A 26,923-nucleotide genomic window follows, 5' to 3' on the forward strand; every position below is an offset into this window, starting at 1 on the left:
ACGCCATTGATCTTGACGCGCCGCTGGCAACTTCGACAGGGCGTCCTACTGGCAACAAGGCTGCCAAGGCCGCCTTGGCCGACGCTGCGTCGTCTGAGAAGACGCAGGCGTCGATCACGAAATGCCTCGCCGACGTCTCCTCGACCTTTATCTCCCGCGACAAGAAGGCCGACCAAAGGTGGGCCGAGCTGCTCAAGAGGCAAGAGGAGAAGCTGGAGCTCAAGAAACGCAGGGACGACATGTCCCTGCTGAGAACGTCGACAGAGGGAATGTCTCCCCGGACGCGAGCGGCGCACAACTTCTTCAAAGGCCAGATCCTCGACGACATCGAAGCCAAAATGGCGGCGGCGGACGCGGCGGCCCTGGCAGCGGCATCGGCGGCAGCGGCAGCGCAGCAAGAGCAGGCTGACGCGTCTTCTACTGCTACACCTGCGTCGGCCTCTGCGTCGGCGACGGAGCAGACGCACCATGCACAGCAACAGGCAGACCGCGACGAGGTCATCGTGCTCGACGGGTCTGCGTCGACTCAGGATACGACGCCGTAGCCCAACCCATTCTTCTAATTTGCATGCACCACCGGTCTGTAATATGATCGCGCGCCCAGTACTTTGATCGCCGCTACTCTGATCGCGACGAATCGGCGGGAACGATCTCTTTTGAATGCATCTATTTGAATTTCTGATTGGGGGCGGCGTTTGGGGGACGCGGCTGGGGAGCGACGTCACCCAAAGGCGGCACGAACAAAACACGTCCCCCAAACGCTCGATCCGGCGCGGTTTGGGGACGGTTTGGGGGACGCGACTGGAGATGCTCTTATGACACTCTTTTTGGTAGCTCACCAGAAAAAATATATTTCTGATATTGTATTTGTGACGTCCGACAAATGGGTGCAAAACCTCTATGTTTATTAGTTCTAAATGCCAACCGTTGAACATACACTAAATTAATGTATTGTCGGCACTAGTACAGAACATATCTTCATACATGGTCTACCACATATGTTAAACCTTATCGTCAGTATGTAATGATGTGCGATGCTTCTCTACAGCGCACACGGTTTAGTTTACCGTGTGCGATGGGGTCTCCATTTTCAGACGCTTCTTTGCAGGTATACCCTTCTGTCAGTGCATTACAAGATCACAAATGAGTAGTATTGAACTGGGCGTATGTGTTGTACTACATGGCACCCGCCTTTTTCAATCAGTTGTATGATTTCAGCAAATATCGTAGACGTTTTATATACTAGATGACCCGTTGCGCTATCGCGCAAATGGCAAAATCAAATCAAAATTTAAACCATAAGTTTAGCTGATTTTAGTATAAACTTCTCCCTACACCATCCCCCCAATTCGACGCCTCAGTTCCACTCCTCCTACATCCTCGCTCTTCCTCTTCCAACCCCTTATGCAACAATTCCAATTAACCCGAGCGAGGCAACAAACAAATACAAACAAAGAACAATACAATTAATTGTACCGCAGTTCAGCAGAACAACTTAAGCCCCCATATTTCTGTAGGTAAGCACGTGCCAGTGGAAAAATCGAGGGCTAGTACCTACAGGTCTTATCCATTGTGTTATATGACCTTAGTTCTAAGGAAACATTTGTTTCCATAGACCACTCTATTCGATTCATATGAAGTGTCGACCAGAGTTTGTACAAAGCTGGAGTGAATCAGCGATATCTACTACTGATCATAGTAACTATTTTGAAGGTACATTGTTTACATGAATGGCAAGGAAATACCCATAAATAATGTAAATTTTAAGCAGCAATAATACTATATTGGAAGTAAAGTGACAATAATGTCATCATAAAGCTCTACTGCAACAGTATACCAGATTACAATGAACCAAGCAATAGAGATGTCTTAGATTAGTAGTAAGCTACACGGTAAAACAATTTCAGGTAATCGGCCGCTTCATCTTCTGCCAGGCTGTCCACAGAGCGACATCATCACCACCCTTCCAATAGAAATTCAGAACATATCATGATTGCAAAACAACATCAGAAGTGGTCATCTAGTTTAACTACAAAAAAGGATACTTTCAATGCCCCCAATCTTTATTTTCTTGTACTCAAAACAAGAACCAATATCGTAGGTAACATGGTTATACCAATCAGCAAAATTATGCATGGCGAGACATGATTTCAAGATTCATTAACTACTATCCTAGTGATACCAGCAATCATTAATTCATAAAGTAATAGAGATTATCAGCTCCATCAATATCTCAACCTACCTGGGCATTTAGCTGCCACTGGCTAGCTGATTTAAGCTCTAATTTTACAAAAAAAAAGGGAGGATTATATGCAAGTAAATGCAGGATTCCTCAACATGGCGAATCACACGCTGTACACTTGGAGGGTAACTTGGAGGGGAACTGCGCCTTGCTTAGAGTTCCACAACTATGAAATAAAACATGCTTGGGTCATCATTATCTTTGTCAAATCCATTAACATAACAAAGCATAGCACATCAGATAAATTATAATCCTCACAGCACTGCTACTATGAATTTTCTACAGGGAACAGAATCAACTATGGATGTGAGTGTGAAACTCACCGAAAATCACATGGTGTACTGTGTTGTGAATGAGTGTAAATCAAACGGTGAAGTAGACAAATAAAGGTGCTTTATCTATGGAAAATACAACATGTGTGTATCATAAATACAAGTGCTGCAAAGGTAAATATACATGCATCTATTTCTGTAGTATTTCAAACAGTGCCAGATAATTTAAGCATCTCCTCAATTAAATGACAGAAAGAAACAAGTACACTAATTTATCATTTTCCTTTGTAGAACTACACAACATGAAGAACAAGAAAGCTGAGGTGTTATACAGCACACTACCCAACATGAAGAAAATAGAAATTTTTGTAATGCCACCATACCACATCCATGGCAGCTGGCCAAATGCATTCCAAACAAGATGCATACTGGTTCCCCTTGCTCTCGCAGGCTCTTATGTGTTTTCTGGTCTGAAAAATCTTTCATAACAACATTCGTTTTGTCTACTAAAATCTGTACGCTGGAAAAATTATCTAATGCCGCGGAGGTACTGGTCATCGGCGAACACAAAGTTGGCCGACGCGTATAACACATGCAGAGATTGAGTATCCTAGGAAACCTCTATCGAGTGAAAAAACGGTAGATTAAATACCTTGGCATAATCAGTCATACACAATCAAGAACTGACACCACCTACCTGAATGACCCTTGTAATGTAGTACTACGTCGCATTCAGGTCTTAAAAGGATGTGATAAAGGTGGCTTGTGGAGCTAGATGCAACCCCGTAATCATGTTGAAAGCCCCACTCACTGATTCCAGCTCTGATTATTGCAGTGCAGGCACACCTATAAACATAATTAAATTGTGATATATTGACAAAGCAAATACCATGTGCTCTTGTTGTTGCCAAACTGGGTTGCAGGCACACTGAAAAGCTGAGTACTTGATGTTCATGAGTAAAAAAGAACATATTATTTGTATCTGTATTAAGCCAACTACACCACATGTTACATCCTAAAAGCAACAAATTAGCTGGCATGCCAAGTGGTGTGCACTTGGTGTACACTGCTGGACCTGTTTGACAATAAGAGCTCTGCAATAGTGGTTCATGCATACATAGTAGAGTGTAAATATTCTTTTCTTAATGAGATTGGATGTGCAGGGACTCATATACAACTTATGGCATAAATTAAACTTCTTGCACATCATCAAGGAAAATGAAGCATAAAAAACTATAAACTGAAATAAGAAGTAAATAACGGACAAGCAGCTACTCGCCTACTCGAGAACACACTAAAATTTAGATTAAACACTTGTTACCCAAATCATCAAGCCCAGAGAGTAATATATTTTTCTGAAGAAATTCAGAATAGAAAAGAAGAGCCTGAGACATACCAGGCTTGGCTTTCAAATAAGCGTAACATCAATTGGCCACTTGCACAAAAATATCTTTCAGGACCAACATATGAGAACCAAACTTCAAAAGGTACCCAAATCAATTCCCCAGAAGCGGGATCGACACTACCTGTACAAAAAGCAAAGACATTAACACAATGAAATAACGGTGCTGAAGAAGTATTTTAGGTAGAAAAAACTGCGGCAAAATCACTGCACCTCCTCCCAACACAAGGAAACCTAATGCCCATCCAACGGCCTCCTGTATGCCTCATTTGATGTAAATTTGAATCATTTGAGGCAACCTATCATCATAATGCGCAGAGGCCTATCAAACTATTAGATTTGTAGATAAACAACTATCCATCGTAAAAAAAACCCAGATTATTTAAGCATCACCTCAACTAAAATGACAGCAAGAAACAAGTAAATCAATTGATCATTTTTTAATCTTATAGCGTGCAGGGAAGAAACTTCCCGTGAACACTTCTAAATAGGTAGTACGAAGTTAAAGGGCATCATCTGCAATCAGACCAAACAAATCTATGGCATAACTAAACAAGAACATGATTTCAGTTCAATGCCTTCCCGATTACGATTTCATTCGGCACAGCTTTGAATGATCTTGTATGTGTATGGTCCCTTCTATTTTCATTCCTAATCTTTCCAAATCTGAATTGTATGATTGCTGCAGCATCTTCTCCCAAAAGAATTTAAAACATATAACCTTAAATTATAGGGCAGATTCATATCCTATCATCTTGAGCACATGGACATAGTTCTCACAAAAAGCATATCGACAGCTAATTCACCTCAAAACTGCAAAACTGTTTATATGTTACGACTATATGAATCAAAATCTTAATACAAACAAAGGGGACTGCTAAGATAAGTATTTTTTAAAATGAAATTCAGTTTTTACACAATTCAGGTTCCAATTATATGCCCCTAAAAAAGGTTCCAATTATATGAATCACTTCAAGACAGCTAGTACGTTCACTTCAAATCTTGAAATCAAGACTGCAAAATTTCTGAATTTTTGTATTTTTTCTAAGAGAAGCGAGACAAAATAAAAGAAGTGCTCAACTTTTTGCACAAAAAGACAGAACTTGCCTTTTCTCTTATATCAATAGTCTTTACTAAAGCATCTGATAAAGGGGAGTGCTATATTCAACACACGAATGCTAGTCACCATTCTAACTTAGCTAGAATGAGAAGCACTGACTAATGGTATGAACATACACAGTTGCTATCTACGATAATTATCATGGTAAAATATTGCATATTGGATGGCACTTCATCAGTTAGATATGCATTCATATGCTATTGTAAGTTCGTAACTGAAGAAGGGCAAGCAAATCAAATTGAAATCGAAGAAATCAAGTACATAAGTAGCATTCTTTACAGTAAGGATCTATCATTGGTAAGTAATATCAAAACACAGATTTTTTTCTGAATGTAGAATTCAGTTTGAAAGATAAGCTCGTAGCAACTTCAAAACATTGAGTTGGAAGAACATTAGGGGGGGCTAGATGCCAGTTTTTCACTTATTTAGCACCTTGCAGAAAGTGTCTGGTGATATACAATTAGAAGATGTTGGTTCAAGACCGATATTAAATATAGTGCAAAAACACAACAACATGTGTTGTTACCTTCTAGCCTTGACGAAAGAAGAGAATGAGGTCAACCAAAATATTGCCCTGCCAGCTGGATATCTTTTTACTTCATAAGCCAAATGTCATCCATTAGGAAGCTGAAATCTGTTTCTTTAATTGCTCTGCCAGAGTTTCATCGCAGTTCCTTCAGCTAATACTCTACAAAATCATGTAGTAGTAAAACAATAAACGGAAGGGCAAGCGAGCATGCATATTTAGTGAAGCAATTTGGTACTCACACGATAGATGATCCATCTGAAAGTTGGCCTTCTGACAGGTATACAGGGGACTTGCATATATTCTCTGCTGGAAATATATAGGGAAGGCCGGAAGCTTTATGCACATTCTCTGAAATAAGGAGATCACTGGCAGTCATAAACATGAGCCATTCTCCCAAGAATCCTGTATCTCTCTCAGAAAATAAGGAGACCACTGGCAGCAATAAACATTTTAGTCGGACCTGAAGCATTTTAATTGGACCTGAAGCAATAAACGCCATATCTTGCCGACCAATTAACCAACATGATGGTTGATACCCTAGAAAATGGGAATCAAGGTGGAAATAACAAACCCTACGAAAAGAAAAATCAAATTACAAACCTTAGGAGAAGGCAGCAAGGACCCAAATCAATCCTCACAAATTGTATATAGAAAGTGAAAGTAGGAAAATGGGTTGTGGCATCCCGTAGTGTTCCTCACCCAGGCGAGACTATTTATATTTTACCACATCTGGTGCATGATTGGCCTCCTCATACAGAATTTCGTAACTAATAAAAAGAGATAAAAAATTGTATATAAAAAGCAATGGTTACTCAAGCAAAAAAAGGAGAGTGTTGAGTATGCAGCAAAGGTAAGCACCACTGAATCTAAATCATCAATAAGATGGCATACTTAGATTTTACTTCTAGTAAGATGACTTCATGGATAAATAGAAAATCCACCAAAAAAACATGCACCTTGGCAGAGAAAGAAATCAGGATTTGACCTTAGTATCTTGGATGGGTGCTCTTATTCATCAACGTACATCAAAGCAGTCCAGAGATCAAATGAAGCCTAAAAATGACAAAAGATAAGCAGAAGCATAAAAACAACTGAGTGAGACATGCGCTGGCGAAAAAGTGACTTGTTGCCTGCATATTGCACAACACTACCTTCCCAAACTTCAAACCAGATCTCCTTGAATTGCTGCTCCATCCCTGAGCTTCCCAGATGATCCACATAAGCTCATCTCAAGAACCAACGCTTTGCAAACCGACAAGCCCTTGTAGTCCTCCACCTTTAGACCAATCTGCTCAGCAGAGAAACAAAAAATTAAAAACCTCAAAAGCACCAGTTGGTAGTTGGGAAGGTTACCACTACACTAACCGCATCAAATCAGCAAGATTACATCACAAATAAAATTGATCTGATTAGAATACACTGAGATTCATAACCACTTGATCTCCATCTCATAAAAATACCACAACAAAGCTGCGATGTGCTCCTATTCTCTCCATCTCCATGCTACTCCACCAGTAGGGTTCATACCCAGCGCAGGCGGAGCGCAGCCAAGCGACCCTTGGAAGCAACACATACCTCACCACCAAAAGGACCCCAAATAAAAGACCATGCGGAATTATATCCATGACAAACATACATCAGATCCATGTATTAAACTTGAATTCAGATAGACACACATCTAGCAGTAGCCCACAACGGCGACAACACACACACACACCTAGTAGAACACATCAGGTCGTGGCTAAAACATAATAAAAATGACAAGCATAATTAGCATCATTCAACAGTGGCTAAAACAAGCAGCATGGCATGGTCAAGAAGTAAACAAGATGAGATCGTTAGGAGCAGAGACAATATAAGAGAACTGAGAAATACCTGAGGGCTTTAGAAACGAAGGATGACCATCAAAATCTGGACATTGTCTGCATCTTGAGATGGAGCATGAAGACCACGAATATTTGAGTTTGTTATTGATATATAAGTGTTTTACAAACAATGGCACAAGCCATGGTGGCCTTGGTTGAAGATTTGCAAAAGTGGCTAAAGTGTATGTGAGGGAAAAATGGAATTTTCTCACCATTTGATTTCTCTCTATTTGATTTGACTTTTCTTAACTCAAAAGTGATTCTTATTAGTTTAGGATCATTTCCCAACCATTGAAACCATTCCAAAAGGTCTAGCTCAAAGATTTGCAAAAATGGCCATAAACACATAAGAGGTGATATGCAATTTTTCCTTATTCTTCTATTTTGGTTTCCCTTGCTTTACTTGGGCATGGGTTAGGGTCAAATTAGTGTGAGATTAGGTTTAAAGATGGTTTCACACCATTTGGTCAAGGTATAAGTGCATAGAACAAGATTTGGGTAAAATGGCTATGTGCCACATATGCCTCTATGCATATGTTGCATTTGATTTTAATTTGATTTGGCTTGACCCAATTGATGTTGTTGAGTGTTGAAATGGCATAGAGGAGTGATCCAACCATTCACAGCAAGTCCTAGGGTCAAGATTCTCAAATTCACAAATTTGCTATTTGCTCTCATATGCCTCTATGGCATTATTAGTTTCTTTTTATTTTCTTTGATTTCACTTTGGATTTGGTTTGATAAGTACTAGGTAAGATTTATGAAGGTTTTCCAAACCTCTAAACAAAGTAGAAAGGCCTAGGGTAAAGATTTACAAAAATAGCCATAGGCACATATGCCCTTTTTCTTATTTAATTTCCTTTTATTTTATTTTAACTTGGGTGGTGAAAAGAGGGGTGAGATTTAGGGTTTAAGATCATTTCAAAATACTTTAACAAGCAATCATAGCAATAGCACAAGAATTAAGCAAGATCACTATGTGTCAAACTTAATTTGATGAAAGTTTTTGTTGGTTCCAAAATTTGGAAAAAGGGAAATTCATTTGTTTTGTTTTGAAATTTTTGGGATGTTACAGTGGCGTAGATAGATGCTACCGGCGTCAGGATGGTTGTGTGGCTCCTTTTGTTTGTCCCGAAGGTTCCTGGCTCGCCTGGAGGTGTTTTTGCCTTGGGCGTGTTTGGTTGCCTGCATTAGATTCCTGCACCACTGGTGCAGCGGGAAGCAGTCCCCTGCGCGTCGTAGACGGGTCATGGGCCATAAAAGTCACATTGTTTGGTGGCCTGCATAGAGTATTTTTGGTCCCGTGGAGATTTGGGCTCTGCCCGTTTGGTAGGCCGGTTTTCAGGCCTTGTAGCAGCTCAGAACGCGCCCCTGCTGTTGTTGCAACCTAAAATTTACTTCTGCTTACCTCTTACCTTCGGTGGTGAGGTTACCCGAGATCAACATCGCAAGTAAGAACAGAATCACAGTTCAGGCAAACTTAGCACTGATCATAGTTCAAACACGGTCATAGTTCACGACACAGGACGATCATATTTCACGACGCACCATAGACGATCATAGTTCAACAGACGACAGGAACAACAACTAGACACAGACATGGTAACAACAAGGCAGAACCAGGTAAACTTTAGACATGATTTTCGAAGACGACACACCTGGTGGCATCGCCATGGTAACCGCACCTGGTCATCACCTCAGTGCATGTGTAGTCGAAGATGACCATACTGTACTCGAAGAAGGACACCCTCTTGAAGATGAGGAACTGGCCTACCTGCAGCTGATGAGAGATGGCGAAGGCCGCCCACCCCTGGTCGATGCATACGTCATCACCTTCTCTCGCCGTAGTCATCCTCCAGTTGCAGCCAGTGTTGGTCTTCAGGATGATGTTCGAAGGGATTTCTCCGACCACCTGACGAAATCTTGAGGGATCCGGAGCCGGCTGAAGGTGGGCTTGAAGATGATACGCTAGTCCGGCCTACGTCCGGCTGGTAATGCCCGACGTTAGCCGCCCTTCGCTTCTTGGAGCGTCCCTCCTCTGGGGTCTCAGGTGACCCAAGCTCGAACTTCTCAGTCTGCCATAAGAACACACTGCAGGCAAAGGGACTCTCTGCAAACTAAGTCCAGTGTGCAAGAAATATGGCACACACGACTAAGTTTGAGGGCAGCACCCTGCCTTCCGTTGTGCCATAGTTAAATCATTGGCCATTGCACAACTGAAGAAGTACAAATATGCAAAGCAAGGTAACATAGGCCTCATACAATGAGCACATATAGAGGAGTTCAGTCATGCCATAGGTTCTGATCAATCATCTCCTCACACTATGATACCCGGTTACAATCATCGGCCTAGTTCAATCAGGAAGAATACAATCTAGAACCCGGGCGTTCCTCCAGGCCTATCCCGGGGCATGCAAGAACGCAGTGGGCTGCAGGCATCCAAATGGACCGAAATTTGTTGGGCCAATGCGAACCAAGGTCCATCCAGACTATTAAACGCAGTGGGTTTTTTTTTTTTTTTGCTATTTTACCGATATCCTTCCCAGCAGCGTATTGGTTTTGTGGATTGATTTAGCAGGTCTGTAAGCACTATCTTTTTTTTTCAAGGATACGTCATGGAAAGACGTATCGGTTTCATAGAAGGGGTGGCCAAGAGGCCAAAAGATACAACACGCCTCTGGCACAGAAGCCACGAGCGCACCCACACTAACCCTAAATGCTAGCACACACACCTAAGCAACTACTCGCGACATCTCCACTTCTCTACCGGTACAAGCGTGCCTCTAAACAACTTAGCAGCTCGCCAAAGCTCCGCCTCCTCTGAGATCTTGCGAATCACCACGGCCTTGGAAGGGGCCAGACCTTCAAAAACTACATCGTTGCGGTGACGCTAGAAGATCCAGCACACAAGAACCACCGCTGTCCAGAGGTCCCTGTCCCCTCCCTGGCCCCCCTTCTTATCCTGCAGCCAGTGGACGAGGGTGGAGTCTGGCTGCTCGCCTGCTCCCATTTACCGTATACTATTTTTTAGTCAATTTATATTTTGTGCTGGCTGCTCGCCTGCTCCCATCGCATCAGTTCACATGGGCGTGGGCTTAATTTTGGCACCATTTGCAAGGTGGTTATTATATAATATAATTGGCAATTGTCTAGCTAGTGCAGCTCATCGAGGAACCGTACGTCTCTGCTATAGGTGTAGACTTCGTCAAGTCTTACGAAGCTAAGGATAATAATAAATATAGAAATATGGACTCCATTGCTTTTGTAGATCTAGTTCCAATCATGTCTTCCCTGATCTGAGCGCTGGATCCATAGCTAGGCTTGCAAGCGGCGAAATTTTATCACTAACCATGCACTAATTCTGATCTGGTTTAATCACTTGTTTTGCTGCGATTCTGCGTTCGTAGGACTTTTGCGGGACGCCGCCTGCCTCCCTATCCATTGCTAACAGGTAGTACTAGCTAGCGTTGACTCGCATCAAAAGTGATTTTAATCCGTGTTATCTGCTGTTTCAGAGATGTATCGAAACTTAATATTGTAGCTCTGCTCAGCATGTCTAGCTAGCATTTGGTATTGTGCTTTTGAACTCGCTCGCTTTAATTTCATTCGGACATACATTTAGTCTTGAATTTGTTTCTAATTGATCTCATTTATACTATGTTCAGCTCTAACTTTGGGTCTACTATATGGATCTTGCAACAAATTTTGCATCTCTGTTGCTTGATGGAGGGTTTGATTGCATCCATTAACAGGACCTCTGCATAGCAGTTTCCAGTCAGAGAAGACATGATTGGAAGTCTAAAGGTACGTGCAAGCTGTAGTGTTGATTCACATCTCATGTAGAAGTCATTTTGCTCTGTTAGCTGTTATTTAAAGATGTATTGAAATTTAGCTCTTCTGAACATGTTTATAGCTTGCATTCTGTATTGTGCTTGTGAATCCTTCCGATTTAATTTCATCCTCAACGTATATTCAGTTTGTTGAACTTGCTTGGCATTGTTTCCATCTTTATCTTATGTTCTACTCTAAATTTGCTCTACTACAGCGATCTCAGAACAAAATTTGCATCTGTTGCTTGATGCATGGTTTGATTGCACCAATTAGCTCGACCTCCGCATAGTAGTTAATTTCCAGTTTGTTCTGGATCATTAGACCACCTGGATCCAAATCTCAGTTAGCTTTCAATTCTTTGTTCCATTATCTATGGTCCGGCTGCTATTGATTAAAATTCCTCCAAATGGAACCTTATATCATGTTCCGGCATTGTGTTTTAATACATGGACCAAATATTCAGATCTCGTGCAAGCTCAATTGATCTCTTAATAGAGGTAAACAAGGAGAGAAGCACTCAAATTCGACATATATCTTGCTTATTCTACATGAAAAATATAGACTTATAACTTGTTTTCAGGTAACCGTTTAATGTTCGTTTTCTTGGAGAAGGCAATAACATGGACAATGTAAGCGTGGCACCAAGGCTTCTGTCGTTGCAATTATTAAAAGAAATTACCAATAATTTCTCTAAGGACAGGATAGTTGGCGTGGGATCATATGGAAAAGTTTATAAGGTACGGTGGAAGACCCATGCATGGTTTCTAGTTACAATCTCCTATAGTTAGACAAGGTTTTTTATTTGAGATATTTTACATACAGTTTAATAATGAATACTGATATGGGTGAGTAGTAGCGGCTGTAGATCAGCGGGGCTTCTGGTGGGTAGTTTGGGTATATTGCATTACTAATTTAATTTGGGTACAGCGTCAAAAAGGGATATTGGAGACGCTATCATGTTCTCTGTCGTTTGACAATCGTGCTCTTGATGGCGTTTGTTATCCATGATGGGAAGCTTGTTTTGTTAAAGATAATGGCGCATAATAAATCGTATGCACCAAGTCTAATGTTGCCCTTATCTTCCTTAGCTATTCCATTTAACCAATTCCAAAATAGATTTGTAATATTGGCAGCTGGGGGCGGGATATTAGAAGTCGTATAAACGATCCTTCATAAAATCTTTGCAAAAGGGAAAGTTATGACAAGGTGTTGTATTTTCTCGTCTTATTGATCATAAAAACAACATTTCGTACAGTCTTGCTAGAATGCTAGTTTCGTTTAACGAGGTTATCCTTAGTAAGAATCCCTTTCCTACGCAAGAACAAGAATCACATAAATGTTCTATTTTATGTGGTATCTTAATCTTCCATCTGTATTTCTTAAGATACACTGTGTGGCCATCAAGTAAATCTAAATACTTTGATTTAACAGTGAATCACCCAGAGGAGGTTAGATTCCATTTTAAAACGTCATCATTATTGGATAGTTGAAACAACATGAGTCTCTTTTTTTTTTGACCAATGTATCCATCTATCCCATTTATTACCGGATAAAGCTGGCCTAGAACCTATGTTTAAGGGGATCGAAGCCATAAGGTTTGCAACTGTGACATTTTTATGATGTGCCTAGTCCCTAAGGAGCTCCCGTCCCCAAAAACATCCGATCCCCACTCAGACTGAATGGGTGTCCCATCCAGCGTTGACGTTTAGCTCAGCTTCTTCCAGATGGTTTCCACTGTGTCTTCGTCGCAGCTTTGTCATCATTCTTGTTAATCACAGCAAAATGACAGTGCTATTTTGCCCTTGGTATACCGTTCATTGGAGCTTCAAACAGAACTCTAGGCAAATAGTGATACCAAGACCGGGTTTGTACCATCACCGCGTACAACATTTTTGCACATATAAATGCCGTGCAATCAGGAAGAGGAAGACAAGCCCAACTATAGTCACCTCATTTACATGAGCTTGTAGGACAATGAACCATTGGGGACCTGATTGGCCTTCTTCTGGATAACTTCGCAAGTTCACACGCCACAAATTTTTTTTTTTTTTTTTTTTTTGAAGGGGTGGCAAAAGGCTTGCCACCATTCGTTAATTAAGGAGAAGAGTCATAACAAGAGTTTAAACAAGAACAAAGAAAGGCCTATACGGATTACTCTCGCGTCATTACAAAACTCAAATGCTTTGCACCCGTGGCAACCCAAAACTTAGCCTCACTTTTAATGATCTTGAGGAGAATAGTCGGTGGCGCAGCTTTGTTGTTGAAGATCCTTGTGTTTCGTTCTTTCCAAATAGTCCAACTCAAGCATGGTAAGGGAAGCCATAGCTTTCCAGATTGGGTTCGGCTTGCACGACACCATAGTCCGCGAATGTTTAATGGAGGAGTCCGACGCCCAATCTTGAGTTCAAATAGAAGAGATGCCGAGCCACTCCTTCACCATTTCCCAAAGTCTTTTGGAGAAACGACAATGAGAGAATAGGTGCGTTGTCTTCACTTGAGTTTGTTCATGAAGCAGGCAAAGACCACAATCATTCCGTCCTCATTTCTCAAGATGGTCCGCTGTCCATAGCCTTTTCCGGATGGCCAACCATGTGAAGAACTTGATCTTTGGGGACACCCGAGACTTCCAACTAACTTCTTCATCCTTGTGAGGGTGGCACCAAAAAATTGTGTGTTGTAAGCCAAAGTCGTGGAGTATTCATCATTTGGCGTGAGGTTCCACGAGATTGATTCCTCGGTGTCTTCATGAAGGTGAATGCCATTGAGTTGTATCCAAAGCAGGATGTATTGATGAATGTGAGTCAGTGTAAGTTGGTGTCCATTTTTATTTTTGAGACCAACTGTTGTTGTGCAAGGCTTGATTGATTTTCCATTTTTTTTTTCCTAGAGGAGGCCTCATATATGAGATAGGCAATGTCTTTTGGATTCCTTCCATTTAGCCAAGGGGAATCCCAAAAGGGGACAATTTCCCCATTGCCAATGGCGATGGTTGCGGCAACATAGAATAAGGCCATGTCGACCTCATTGCAAGGTGTGGCCATTCGAACTCAAAGCTTCTTAGGGTCGCGCCATCCAAAGCAAGGCCACCGCAAATGAAGGGCTCTCGCAAATTTCTGAAGGTGTAGAATTCCCAACCCCCCAAGGATGTTGAGAGGGGTGAGGTAGAAGATCCCTTGCGATGTAAGGACGAACATGACGCCCCCCCCCCCCCCCCATACACACACACACACCGGCCGCATCAAGGTCAATGTCTTGGGACCTTATGGGAACCACCATGCAAATATTATGTCCTCTCTATATTGATGTTGTTAATGACTAGCTTGCTTACACTGTTGTGCTACTTTCTGACAAGACAAAATATATAGAAGTATATGGTATGACTCCCCACGTAAATAAAGATGAGTATACACAAATTTTCAGCTTAAACATATTACATACTATCGCTCCAAGCATAACATCAAACATGTATTGATATGTTGAACAGGAGAGCATACAAATGGGGAATTGATTGCTGTGAAGGTGCTTCATCCCATTCCAGGGCTTGATGATGAGCAATTTGAGAAGGAGTATCACAATCTTGCAAGTCTGGAACACAAAAATATTGTGCGGTTAGTTGGCTATTGCCATGAAACTCAGCGAGAATTCCTACCTCACAATGGAAAAGTGGTTTTGGCTGAGTTGACACAGAGAGCGCTTTGCTTCGAGTTTATGCAAAATGGAAGCCTTGCAAGTTTTCTTAATGGTATTATGCACGGTTTCGTACTTGTATTAGGAGATACCACGTTGAGCAATCATTCCTAAGAAATACCTTTTGAGGGTGCCATCTGTTTGTTGCTGCAGATGAATCTAATGGACATGATTGGTGCACACGCTATGCAATAATTAAAGGAATTTGCCAAGGTTTGAAATATCTTCATGAGGAATTGGATACTCCTATGTCTCATTTGGATTTAAAACCAGCCAATGTATTGCTAGATGAACAAATGGTGCCCAAAATCACAGATTTTGGCTTGTCGAGACTCTTCACTGGAGAAAGTTCACAAATCACGAAAAGTGCTATAGGAACACAGTAAGCCTAATCATATGTGTGTTACTAAAAATTAAACAAAGATAATTATATTTACACACACATATATATATGTGCAAATATGGTATTTTAAGAATACACTAGTAAAAGTTATGGACTCACTTGAAGTTTCTTGTATAATTGGCTTTCGTCAATCTTAGAAATAGGATCTGAGTACATTCAAAGTTGTAAAATAGTATATACACAACCCATGGTAGTATATGAGACGTGGACGTGACTTCGTTCTGTAGTAGGATGTATTTATATACAGAGTAATACTATTATGTAGCTGCTTATCCTGCAATAATTTTGCGGCTGTATTGAATTATCTAGTTATCCTTGCTTAACGTGATACAGTACAATGTATGGTTTCTAGTAGTACATATTTGCATCGTCTTCGTCTTCCCGTTTTGCATTGCTCTTATCGTTCCACATTTATTTGTAATTAAATGTTGCACTACATTTCAGCCCTCATCTACTGACGCTGTACAATATATTAACTGAAGGTACACAAAATGATGTATCAAATGCAGCGCAAAAATGTTGCAGAATAGTAACTCTATTCTAAGCTAGAGCGTAGAATAACTATTCTGCACCCCTAGTAACACAATGTCTTACTATCCAAGCAAATTTTATATGCTGTTTTTACTAGGGGCATGTAATAAGCTATTCTACATTCAGCCATGGAATAGCCATTCTACACTAGCGTTATTTTTTATGGTTTACTTTGTCATGCAGTGGGTATGTACCACCGGAATACATTGACGCGGCTATCATCTCTATTAAGTTTGACATATATAGTTTAGGGGTGGTAATCATAAAGATATTGGCAGGACCAACAGGTTACTTTAGAAGTGCTGAAATGTCTTCCCAGGAATTCATAGAGCTTGTAAGTTAGTGCCTTTAGTGAGATCAGTAATACATATTTTTTTGAATAATACTTCGATATTTTCGTGATACACTATCATTCTTTATGCTCCACAATGGTAGGTACATGCGAACTGGAAGAATAAGCTAGAAAAAACATCAGCTTACATGTTGGACCAACATTCCATACCAGTAAAGAAATGCACTGAGATAGCTTTAAGCTGCATGAATGCTGATCGTCACAAAAGGCCAAGTATAGGGGTAATCATCAATATGCTGAATGAGATGGAGACTGCGTTCATCGATGTACAAGGTGTGATCACTAATGGCACAATTATTTCTTACTTTTTTTACGAAATTCAGTCACTCTGATTTCCATAGTTTCTTACTGTGTTTTTTCTGTTTCACACTCTCATCTTGCTACTGAAATAATAACATTTGACTGCTCATAAAGCCTACTGCTAAAACAATTTGGTGCCATGCAGCACACAGCACATAGTTTTATTTAAGATCTGTGAAATTGCCTGCCGATCCTTTGGTTCTACCTGTTGTTGGCAAAGTGGGTGCGACCGGAGCGAGCCTTCATGGTTGTTTCTCTCCTCGTGCTAGGGCGAGCTCGGTGATCACGGCTCCGGTCATGAAGATCATGCCTGAGATCCTAGAGTTGTGTGGTGGTGTGCTTACGCCTCCCTCCGTCGAGGAAGTGAGGCCCGGCTCACACGTTTCCTCGGATGTGGCTTCTTCGACATGTCTTGGCTTTGAGAAATGTGATGTTGTTGACGCTGCAGTCTCTCTCTCGCTTGATTCCGACAGGCAGATGGTTCCTATTGATGATGGGGTACCTATGTCTGGATTGTCGGCTTCCGTGCCTGGAGCTGGAGCTGTCGTCGCCAGGGAAGTTTGCGATTTTCTCGCCACATTGGCTACTGGATCTGCGGTTGGCTGATGGGTGCCCCCAATGTCGTAGCATGTCCCTGACGGCTCAATGTTGGAGTGTCTTGTGTGAGTGTTTGTTAGAGCATCTCCACTCGTCCCCCCCCCCCCCCCGACGAGGCCCCCGAGCGACGTTTTTTCCATCCGGACGGCGAAATTCGGCCCAGTCGCGCCCCCGGTTCCTCGTTTTCGTCCGGATTTGGCCCTTCATCCATCCGGCGAGCCCACGCCATCCCCGGCCCCCCCGGGGCGCGCTCGGGGACTCCGGACGAAAGATTTTGGCGCGAAACGTCGTGTGGACCCGCGTAGTCGTCCAATTTGCTTGCATATCCCCATTCCCTCCAATTTGCTTGCATATCCCCATTCCCTCCAATTTGCTTGCATATCCCCATTCTCTCCCGCCGAAATTCCCCAATCTCCTCGTCTTCCAGCTCCAGTTCCCGGCGGCGTCTTCTCGTCCACCACCACTCTCCTCCTCGTCTTCTCGTCCACCACAATGCCGCCGAAGGCGCCGGTGAGGAAGATGCGGGCGAAGAAGACGAAGCCGCCGGGCATGTCGAACGCCGAGTGGGCGGCGGACGAGAAACGGCGCGAGGTGGAAACAAGCGGCAGGGCGGAGAGGGTGAAAAGAGCCGCCGCCAAGAGGGCGGCGGTGGCCCAGGACGAACAAGCGAGGATGATCAGCATGGCTATGAGCGGCGGCAGCATGTTCCCCGGCCAATGGCCGACGCAAGGTACAACCAGTTCCCCGTCGTCCTTCTCCCCTTCGCTGTACTCGCCGTCGCCGACTGCCGTGTTCCAAGAGGGCGCCTACGTCCCACCGTCCAGGTCCACGCCGTCGCCGCCCGAGCTTGACGTCGGCGGCGGCGGCCAGTTCGAGGGCACCTCGCCGGCCCTGCGACGAGGGCCGCTCGAGTTCGGTGCGATGGCGGCGCCGAACGAAGAGTAGATCCACGAGATGATCACCTCCGGCTCCGCCGCCGCCGCTGCGAGCCCGGGGTTTTTCATGGCCGCCGCCGCTGCGTGCCCGGGGTTCTTCACACAAGAGGAGGCGAGGGCGACGGCCGCTGTGGCGGCGCGCAACGAGCATCGGGAGGATGTTGCCGACGGAAGCCAAGCCGTCGAAGAAGAAGACGAGGAAGAAGAAGAGCCAACACAAGCCGCCGCCAACCTGTCGAATGGGAAGAAGAAGAGGAAGAAGGACTCGCCGCCTGCCGAACCGCGTATCAAATGGACGCCGAAGGAAGAGGAGTGCCTCGCCGAAGCTTGGAAGACCGTGTCCACGAACGGCATAATCGGGGCCAATCAGTCGTTCGACACATACTGGCTTCGAGTGAAGCAGGCGTACGAGGAGCGCAAACTCGTCGATCACTACTTCAACAAGACGAACATGAACGTGTACCGGGGAGACAAGGCAATGGCCACCCATTGGGGGATCATGCAGACGGCGTGCAACAAATGGCACGGCATACAGGAGGAGTGCGACAAACGGCCGATCAGCGGCCACGACTTGGAGCAAAAGGTATGCTCCGTCGACCCTGCATCACCGAGGTACATCGTCGTTAGCTGACCCGTATCGCCGTGCTCTTTTTTCCCCAGCTGCGCCGAGCTTTGGACATGTACACGGACGACACCGGCCTGCAGTTCAAGTTCCTCAACGTCTACGCCCGCCTCGAGAATTGCGAGAAGTGGAAGGAAACTCGCACGACCCTCTCGAAGAGCAAGACCGAGCAGTACAACCCCGACGCTCCGGCGGCTTGCGCGGCGGAAGGGCGCCCTGAACTCGGCCAGAAGAAGCTGAAAGAGCTCAAACGGACGGACAATCCCGCCGACAGGATGCAGGCGTCGATCGACAAGTGCTGGGCCGACTTGAGGTCGCACGCCGACGGGAGGAACGACAAGTTCGACGGCAGGTGGCGGGAGATGCTCGCCAACCAAGGCGTCCGGATCGCCTGTCGAAGACGACGGCGGCGGCGAAGAAGAGGAACACAGACTTGGCGTTCCTCATGGGCGGCGGCGACATGGAACTGATGGACGAGGAGACGAGGAATTGGTACCAGGGCCACCGCAGCGACATCCTCCGAGCCACTCCGGCCAGTCCTTCGTCGTCTCCGCCGGCTCCTACCTCGTCTACCTCACCATCTACCTCGTCGACTGCGGCTGCTTCGACGTTCACTGCCGCTGCTTCCTCGTCGCCCGCCGCAGCCGCTTCGGCCACGGCGTGTGAGGAAACTGGTCCGTCGGACACCGCCGTGCCGGCCGGGACTGCCGACGAGCCTGTCTCCGTGTAATTTCCCTCCGATCGCCGATCTGTGGCTGATCCTTTTGCTCCTTTTGCCGATCAACTGGCCGTACTTGTAGCGCAGGACGGCGATTTGTTTGAATTTAAACTCTATCCGCCGAACTCCGGGTGGACGACTGGAAATACGGTACTCCCCACGACTTAATTTCGTCCAATCCGGCGGTTGTTTCGTCCGGATTTGGGCGTGGGGAGCGCCAACGAGTGGGGATGCTCTTAGTGTTGCGGTGTGGAAGTGTTGGAGTATCTTGTTTGTGAGCGTGTGTGGGCTTGGCCCTGTCGTTGTAGGTTTTCGCCCGGTTTTCTCCTAAAAACTGGGCACTCCCTTCTTAATTAATAGATGAGGCAAAGCTTTTGCCTCCATTTCAAAAAAAAAAAAAAAAAAAAAAAAAGAAATTTCCTCACAGAACAGCCACTCATATTTTTTGTTGTACTTAATGTTTGAAGGCTAGGAGAGAATTTTTCCGAAGACTATTATTCACGATTTAATTTTTTGCTAGACGGAATCATGTAGCGTGTGTATGCATGTATGCAGCGGTAATGAGAAGCTACTAAAACTGCTGCCTTTCCATATAATTCCGGCAATTTGTGGTTTCCCGTGCATTGCATTGCGGGAATCGACATCGCAGGCGGCGGTGGGAGGTCGTGCGATGCTGGAGGGGAGTACCAAAGAGTTCAAGGTGATGGTTGGGAAGTCACGCCGGGGGGGGGGGCAAATTTAGGGCATGCTGCAAAAACTGGAGGCATGTTTTAGGGATAAACACAAGTCTAAAAAACGGGATCCAACAGAATGCATCCCAACAAGTTAGTTTTTCTTTTCACCTGAGATGCTCTACCACGGAGCTAGGAGGAACAGGGGGAGGGGAAGACTCTTTTCATGACCAGAAGGGAGGCACACGATTACCAGTGAGCAGCTACTACTCTATCAATCTCTTTCTTTGCTTCTTTTCCGCGGAAAATGATGTGTTCTTGCCTACCACCCGCACCCTGCAACCCAAGCACCAGCACATCTGACACAAATGTCTTCCCTAGATTCCCACCCTTGAAATTCTTGGCGCACCCAAGATTTTCACCATCCAACTATGCTTCTTAATTCGGAACATGAGAGAAGTATTGTGACTAACTTGCATGCTATTTTGCTATCCTCAATTCCAGGAGTACCTATCTTTCATGGCTCTAACACCTGATGCGGTATTATTACGGTGTCAAATTGTGTGATCAGGTTCTGAAGGAGGCTTTACCTGTATGGAAGACGGAAGAGGAGCCCAGCCCACCATCTACATGGCGCGCACCACGTCATCTGAGGGTGCGGCGGTTGACATGGATCTCCTGGAGCAGCTGCTCTCCGATGATAACGGCTGTCTTGAAGGGGCGACCAACGCTTCCTGCTCGTCCAACTACTTTGCTTCTCCTTCCACCTTCCTATCAGATGCCACAACCACCACCACCATGCCGCCAACAAGTGCCAATAACACCTTTTGGGTGCAGTCATGCTCCACCTTCATGCAACGGCTTGATCAAGCACTAGCATACATCTTTAAGACGCTAATAGACGCCGATGTGCTCTCGCAGTTCTGGTTGCCTGTCAAAGGCAACGATGGGCAGCTGGTGCTGTCAACGACCGGGATGCCGTTCTTTCTTGACAAAAGCTCGGAGAGCCTCAGACGGTTCAGGGACCTGTCGACCCGATACACGTTCTCTACAGTTGTCTCGTCGGAGTCCTCACCGGTACCGGTGGGGCTACCAGGGAGGGTGTTCATGGGCAAGCTCCCCGAGTGGTCTCCGGATGTTCGCTACTTCAGCAGATATGAATACCCCCAGGTGAACCATGCCCAGCACTTGAACCTCCATGGGGCGATGTGGCTTCCGTTGTTCGAGGAGGGGAACAACACGTGCTTGGGTGTTATGGAAGTGATCATGACTAGACAGAAGCTCAACTTCACATCTGAGATGAATAACATCTTCAGTGCTCTCCAGGTATAGATGCCTCACTTAACTGAAACTTCAAACATCAGTATGTAGCAAGTATAGTTGCAGAAAGAGCATGTCTGTCGTCACCTGTTAGGCTGTAATACACAAAACTAATGTCTTCAATAGGAAACAACCAAGTTTTTTTTTCTAGGTTTGAGATTTCTTAATAGCCATTCTCTTTGCAGGCAGTTAATATGAGAATCACAGAAGTTTTAAGAATTCCACGTGCAAAGGTAGGCAGCAAAATAAACTCAATACTACTGGATCACAGCTTTGAGTTTTGGTTTCCTTCTGCTCTCGTGAAAGTACATACTAGTAAAAAAATTGGTTATTTAAACTCCCACATTCTGTTAGCAGAAACAAATCACCCCATTAGCTGTTTACAATTGTTTTAGCAAATGTTGGACATTTACGTGGCATCCCAATCAGTGTTTGATCATCAAATAAAGCAGACACACCAAGAGGAGACAGGAGAAAAAAGAAGAGAAGTGTGGAAATGCACTTTTAAACTTGGGAGCATATGCTCCCGCTATCTACAAAACCATTTTAAAATGTCAGAAAAAACATGAACAAAAATTTGGTGTGCATACATCGACATTATACGTGAGCACGTCAAGTTTCACAAAAAAAGTCATTTTTTTATCCTGTGTAAAAAAGATAAAGAAATGTATCATGAAAAGCTCTTTTTAAGCACCAAATTTCGTCTTTTTTGCACGCGGCACAAAAAATGTCGGGTTTCGGCAAGACGACTTTATGACCATATAGAATGTTGACACGTATGCGTCAATTTTTTGTTCGAATTTTTTAACATTTTAATTTAAAACACATTTCAAAAATCGGGAGCATATGCTCTTGGGTGCAAAAATGCCTCGTCAAAGAGAAGTGATGCTTGTTCTTTGTTTCCTTTTTTGGTTATCTTACTGAATCACATTTGGGGTGGCTTTTCAGATGGTTCATTGGCTCAAGTCCAGTCAGATGAACCAACACCAGTACACCCATCATGGTCTCGGGGAGAAAATTGTACTAGTTTTCAGTATTGAGTTCTTGAGACTTGAGAGGGTTAAATAACTGTTCCGTAGTATAGCGTCACATTAATAATTTTGTGAAAGCAGAGAGTATAGTATGTAAAATACTGTACTAGTTTGTCAACCTAACGCAAATTAACAGTAAATGTACATAAAAACCTCGAGATGACATAATGGCACTGATATCTTCTCATGACTTCATGTCTGCTCTTGCTGATTATCAACCAGCTCAACAACGAGATACTGGACGTCCTAAGAGAAGCCTGCACCACCCACAGGCTCCCATTAGCTCAGACTTGGGTCACATGTGCTCAGCAAGGGAAACATGGCAGCCGCAACTCCGATGAAAACTACAGGTACTGCATCTCCACCATTGACGCGGCATGCTACGTCAATGATCCGAAGATGCAGAAATTCCATGACGCCTGCTCTGACCACCACCTTCTGCGTGGGCAAGGGGTTGCAGGGAAAGCCTTCACCACAAACCAGCCGTGCTTCCTACAAGACATTGGATCTTCAACTAAGATGGAATACCCATTGTCTCACCATGCGAGGATATTCAACTTAAAAGGTGCAGTGGCAATCCGATTGAGGTGCACACGCACCGGGACAGCAGACTTCGTGCTGGAATTCTTTCTGCCAACCGACTGTGAAGCCCTCGAGGAGCAGAAGGCAGTACTGGACTCATTGTCGGGCACCCTGCGCAGTGCTTCCCAAACTCTACGCGTGGTCACAGACAAGGAGATGGAGGATGAGGCAATGCTTGAAATGAGTGAGCTGAAGTTGTTTGGTTCCCAGGGGAAGAACAAAGTTGAGGAGTTGTCCTTTGGAGATAAAGCAGCGGAACATAGAGAGGAGGCATCGTGGACAAGTCTAGCAGGGTATTCGCAGAGAGAATCAGATTTAGCTGAACAAAGTATCCATGGAAGGCAGAGTTCATCTTTAGCTGGCATTCAGACATCAGCACAAGGCAGCAAAGGAAAAAGGCGCAGAAAGACGGAGAAGACTGTGAGCTTGCAGGTTCCTCAGCAGTACTTACTAGGTAGGAGACGGCTGGGCACTCCTCCATGGAGAGAAAAAAAGTAACAAGCAGTTTCGTTAGGTAGGCAAGAGAATTAGCATTACTGTATATGATTGATTGAATTCAATAATGCTGCAGCGTTAATCATGCAGACGCTGTACAGTGGCTGCATATATGTATGTCGTGTGTGAACTATGGAGCAAATCTAGCTAGGCAGCTGTTGAGGACTGCTTGTTGGGGCGTGTTTGGCTGCCGTTGCGCTGGAGCCAGGCTCGACGCGACGACAACGCTTGTTCTTCATTTAAGAGGGTTTGGCGTTGTGGGAATGATGGGAAAAAAAAGGTGTTGCCAGTTTGTTTGGTATCTTGAGATGTGCTTGGTGGGCTTTGGAAACATTCTAGCCGTGTGTTTTGTTGTCGTTGCGTTCTCTATAGGAGGTTCATGCAGTCTGACACTGAAAGCAAGGAAATATTTTCCAGCTTTGTTCCCATGCGGGCCTGGTCGAAGTGGTCGTGCGGAAATTGCCGATTCGGCCGTTTCCGTGGAGCCTGACTTTGGGGGCTTTAAGGTTCGTGTCCATATAGCATTTTAGAGCTCCAGTCGCGTCCCCCAAAGCGGCCCCCAAAGGGATTTGGGGCGCGCCGGACAGAAAATGCGTTCCAGCCGCGTCCCCCAAAACCCATTTTTGTCCGGCGCGGTCCGATACGGTGTCCGGCGCCCCGAGCCCGTCCCCGTCCCACAGGGGACGCACCGGGGACGCCGGACACAACGAAAAGCGAGGCGAACCGACGCGGGCCCGACCCGTCAGCGGCACACGGAAAATTCGTCTCACACTCCCGCCAAATCCCGCCGCTCCCGCCAAATCGCGCCTATACCGCCGCGCATTTCAGGCCTCCCAAAACATATCCCGCCGCCAATTCATTTCTCCTATCCCGCCGATTTCTTTCTCCCTCCCGCCGTCCACCCGCCGCCGCTACCCTCTCCACATGGCGCCGCCGACAGCCCCCAAAAAGATGGCGAAGAAAGCGGCCAAGAAGCCGCTGGGCAATGGGACGAAAGGCGCGAAAGCGCCGTTCGCGAGGCCGCGGAAGGCGCCGGCTGCGAAGAAGAAGCCTGAAGGATGGACCGATGATCAATGGCAGCAAGATTGCCTGCGCCGGAAGCTATCGACGACGGAGCGGAAAGGACGGAGGGCGGCGAAGCTGGAGAAGAAGGCTCAGGCGGCGCGCCAGCACCAGCACGTAATGGCCGGGTGTATCGCCGCCACCAACGCAAGCCCATGGAGTACGTCCGTGCCGGTGTACGTTCCGGGAGTGATCTCTCCGTCGCAAGCCGCCTTCTACAACGACGGCCCCTCCGCCACTCCCGGGTGCGTGACGCCTAACTTGTCGCCGCACTACCAGGATGCGCTGCCGCACGGCGGCTTCAACCCCAACAACCTCTACTCCCCGGCGTACGAGCAGCGCGAGCCAGGACCAGGTCCGGACGGCGACCCTTTCACCGGCCGCAGGGGTCCGCTCGAATACGACGGCGCCGGTGCTGAGGAGGACGACGGGGTTGAGGAGGAGGACGACGAGGAAGAGGACGGGGTGGAGGACGACGAGGAGGACGACGATGAGGACGAAGAGGGCGGCGAGGAAGAGGACGACGAGGGTGCCGGTGACGATGATCTCGTGGAGGTAGACGCGGACGGCGTGAGGACGAAGAAGAAGAAGAAGAAGAAGAAGGCGTCGGGCACACGAGGCCCGAAGTGGACGCCTCTGGAAGATCTTTGTCTGTGCGAGTCGTGGGCGACGGTGAGCCATGACTCCATCATCGGCGCCAACCAAAAAAGCGGGAAGTATTGGGCGAGGATCAAGGCCGAGTTCGATGAGCGCAAGCTGATCAACATCGACTACCAGAAAGTGCCAATGAAGAGGAGCCAGAAGGCAATGTCGACGCGATGGGCCATCATCCAGGCGTCGGTGAACTCCTTCCATGGGTACCATCAGGACTTAGAGACCATAGGCGACAGCGGCGTCGATGTCACCCAACTGGTACGACTCTTTCTTCCATAATCCGTAGCGCCTACATTGTGTTCGATGAAATGACTCTGCTTCCTTTGGTTAGTTTGATAGGGCCATGGATTTGTACTCGAAGAACTCGGAAGGTCACAAGTCTTTCGTGCTCATGCATTGCTATGGCAAGCTCAAAATGAATGAGAAATGGCGGTTGACGCGCTTGTCGCTGTCCAAGGGGAAGGACGCCATTGATCTGGACGCGCCGCTGGCAACTTCGACAGGGCGTCCTACTGGCAACAAGGCTGCCAAGGCCGCCTTGGCCGACGCTGCGTCGTCTGAGAAGACGCAGGCGTCGATCACGAAATGCCTCGCCGACGTCTCCTCGACCTTTATCTCCCGCGACAAGAAGGCCGACCAAAGGTGGGCCGAGCTGCTCAAGAGGCAAGAGGAGAAGCTGGAGCTCAAGAAACGCAGGGACGACATGTCCCTGCTGAGAACGTCGACAGAGGGAATGTCTCCCCGGACGCGAGCGGCGCACAACTTCTTCAAAGGCCAGATCCTCGACGACATCGAAGCCAAAATGGCGGCGGCGGACGCGGCGGCCCTGGCAGCGGCATCGGCGGCAGCGGCAGCGCAGCAAGAGCAGGCTGACGCGTCTTCTACTGCTACACCTGCGTCGGCCTCTGCGTCGGCGACGGAGCAGACGCACCATGCACAGCAACAGGCAGATCGCGACGAGGTCATCGTGCTCGACGGGTCTGCGTCGACTCAGGATACGACGCCGTAGCCCAACCCATTCTTCTAATTTGCATGCACCACCGGTCTGTAATATGATCGCGCGCCCAGTACTTTGATCGCCGCTACTCTGATCGCGACGAATCGGCGGGAACGATCTCTTTTGAATGCATCTATTTGAATTTCTGATTGGGGGCGGCGTTTGGGGGACGCGGCTGGGGAGCGACGTCACCCAAAGGCGGCACGAACAAAACACGTCCCCCAAACGCTCGATCCGGCGCGGTTTGGGGACGGTTTGGGGGACGCGACTGGAGATGCTCTTATGACACTCTTTTTGGTAGCTCACCAGAAAAAATATATTTCTGATATTGTATTTGTGACGTCCGACAAATGGGTGCAAAACCTCTATGTTTATTAGTTCTAAATGCCAACCGTTGAACATACACTAAATTAATGTATTGTCGGCACTAGTACAGAACATATCTTCATACATGGTCTACCACATATGTTAAACCTTATCGTCAGTATGTAATGATGTGCGATGCTTCTCTACAGCGCACACGGTTTAGTTTACCGTGTGCGATGGGGTCTCCATTTGCAGACGCTTCTTTGCAGGTATACCCTTCTGTCAGTGCATTACAAGATCACAAATGAGTAGTATTGAACTGGGCGTATGTGTTGTACTACATGGCACCCGCCTTTTTCAATCAGTTGTATGATTTCAGCAAATATCGTAGACGTTTTA

General features: G+C 45.7%; 1 protein-coding gene and 2 long non-coding RNA genes across 11 annotated transcripts; 2 read left to right on the plus strand and 1 right to left on the minus strand.

Moving 5' to 3' along the window:
* Positions 1-1,669: 1,669 nt before the first annotated feature.
* On the minus strand, positions 1,670-7,528 carry LOC127300507 (uncharacterized). 9 transcript variants are annotated; one of them, XR_011745206.1, is made up of 10 exons: positions 7,441-7,528; positions 6,717-6,853; positions 6,551-6,618; positions 6,026-6,137; positions 5,805-5,930; positions 5,563-5,724; positions 4,130-4,215; positions 3,911-4,040; positions 3,212-3,360; positions 1,670-1,963 (listed from the first exon to the last, which is right to left on the minus strand). It is a non-coding gene; the product is annotated as an uncharacterized lncRNA (long non-coding RNA). The 9 variants fall into 9 exon arrangements; XR_011745205.1 differs by having other exon boundaries at positions 1,670-2,408; XR_011745203.1 differs by adding an exon at positions 6,265-6,332 and having other exon boundaries at positions 1,670-3,360.
* A 3,093-nt stretch (positions 7,529-10,621) lies between these two features.
* LOC139831320 (uncharacterized) lies at positions 10,622-12,049 on the plus strand. Its single transcript, XR_011746024.1, has 4 exons — positions 10,622-10,881; positions 10,946-11,000; positions 11,096-11,234; positions 11,842-12,049. It is a non-coding gene; the product is annotated as an uncharacterized lncRNA (long non-coding RNA).
* Positions 12,050-14,273: 2,224 nt separating this feature from the next.
* LOC127300503 (protein NLP3-like) lies at positions 14,274-23,638 on the plus strand. The gene is made up of 9 exons (XM_071820960.1): positions 14,274-14,292; positions 14,746-15,003; positions 15,102-15,330; positions 16,066-16,216; positions 16,318-16,507; positions 20,649-20,908; positions 20,999-21,403; positions 21,583-21,630; positions 22,651-23,638. The coding sequence occupies exons 1-9, from the start codon at positions 14,274-14,276 to the stop codon at positions 23,506-23,508; spliced, it is 2,418 nt and encodes an 805-aa protein (XP_071677061.1). The 3' UTR covers positions 23,509-23,638.
* The last annotated feature ends 3,285 nt before the right edge of the window (positions 23,639-26,923 follow it).

The sequence above is a fragment of the Lolium perenne genome, chromosome 5 (genome assembly GCF_019359855.2).
Source record: "Lolium perenne isolate Kyuss_39 chromosome 5, Kyuss_2.0, whole genome shotgun sequence".
Classification (NCBI taxonomy): Eukaryota; Viridiplantae; Streptophyta; class Magnoliopsida; order Poales; family Poaceae; genus Lolium; species Lolium perenne.

Coding starts and splice junctions, on each gene's coding strand:
- LOC127300503 (XM_071820960.1), top strand. Junction 15,004..15,101: donor CCTTGCAAGTTTTCTTAATG/GTATTATGCACG, acceptor TTGTTGCTGCAG/ATGAATCTAATGGACATGAT. Junction 20,909..20,998: donor GTGCCAATAACACCTTTTGG/GTGCAGTCATGC, acceptor GTGCTCTCGCAG/TTCTGGTTGCCTGTCAAAGG.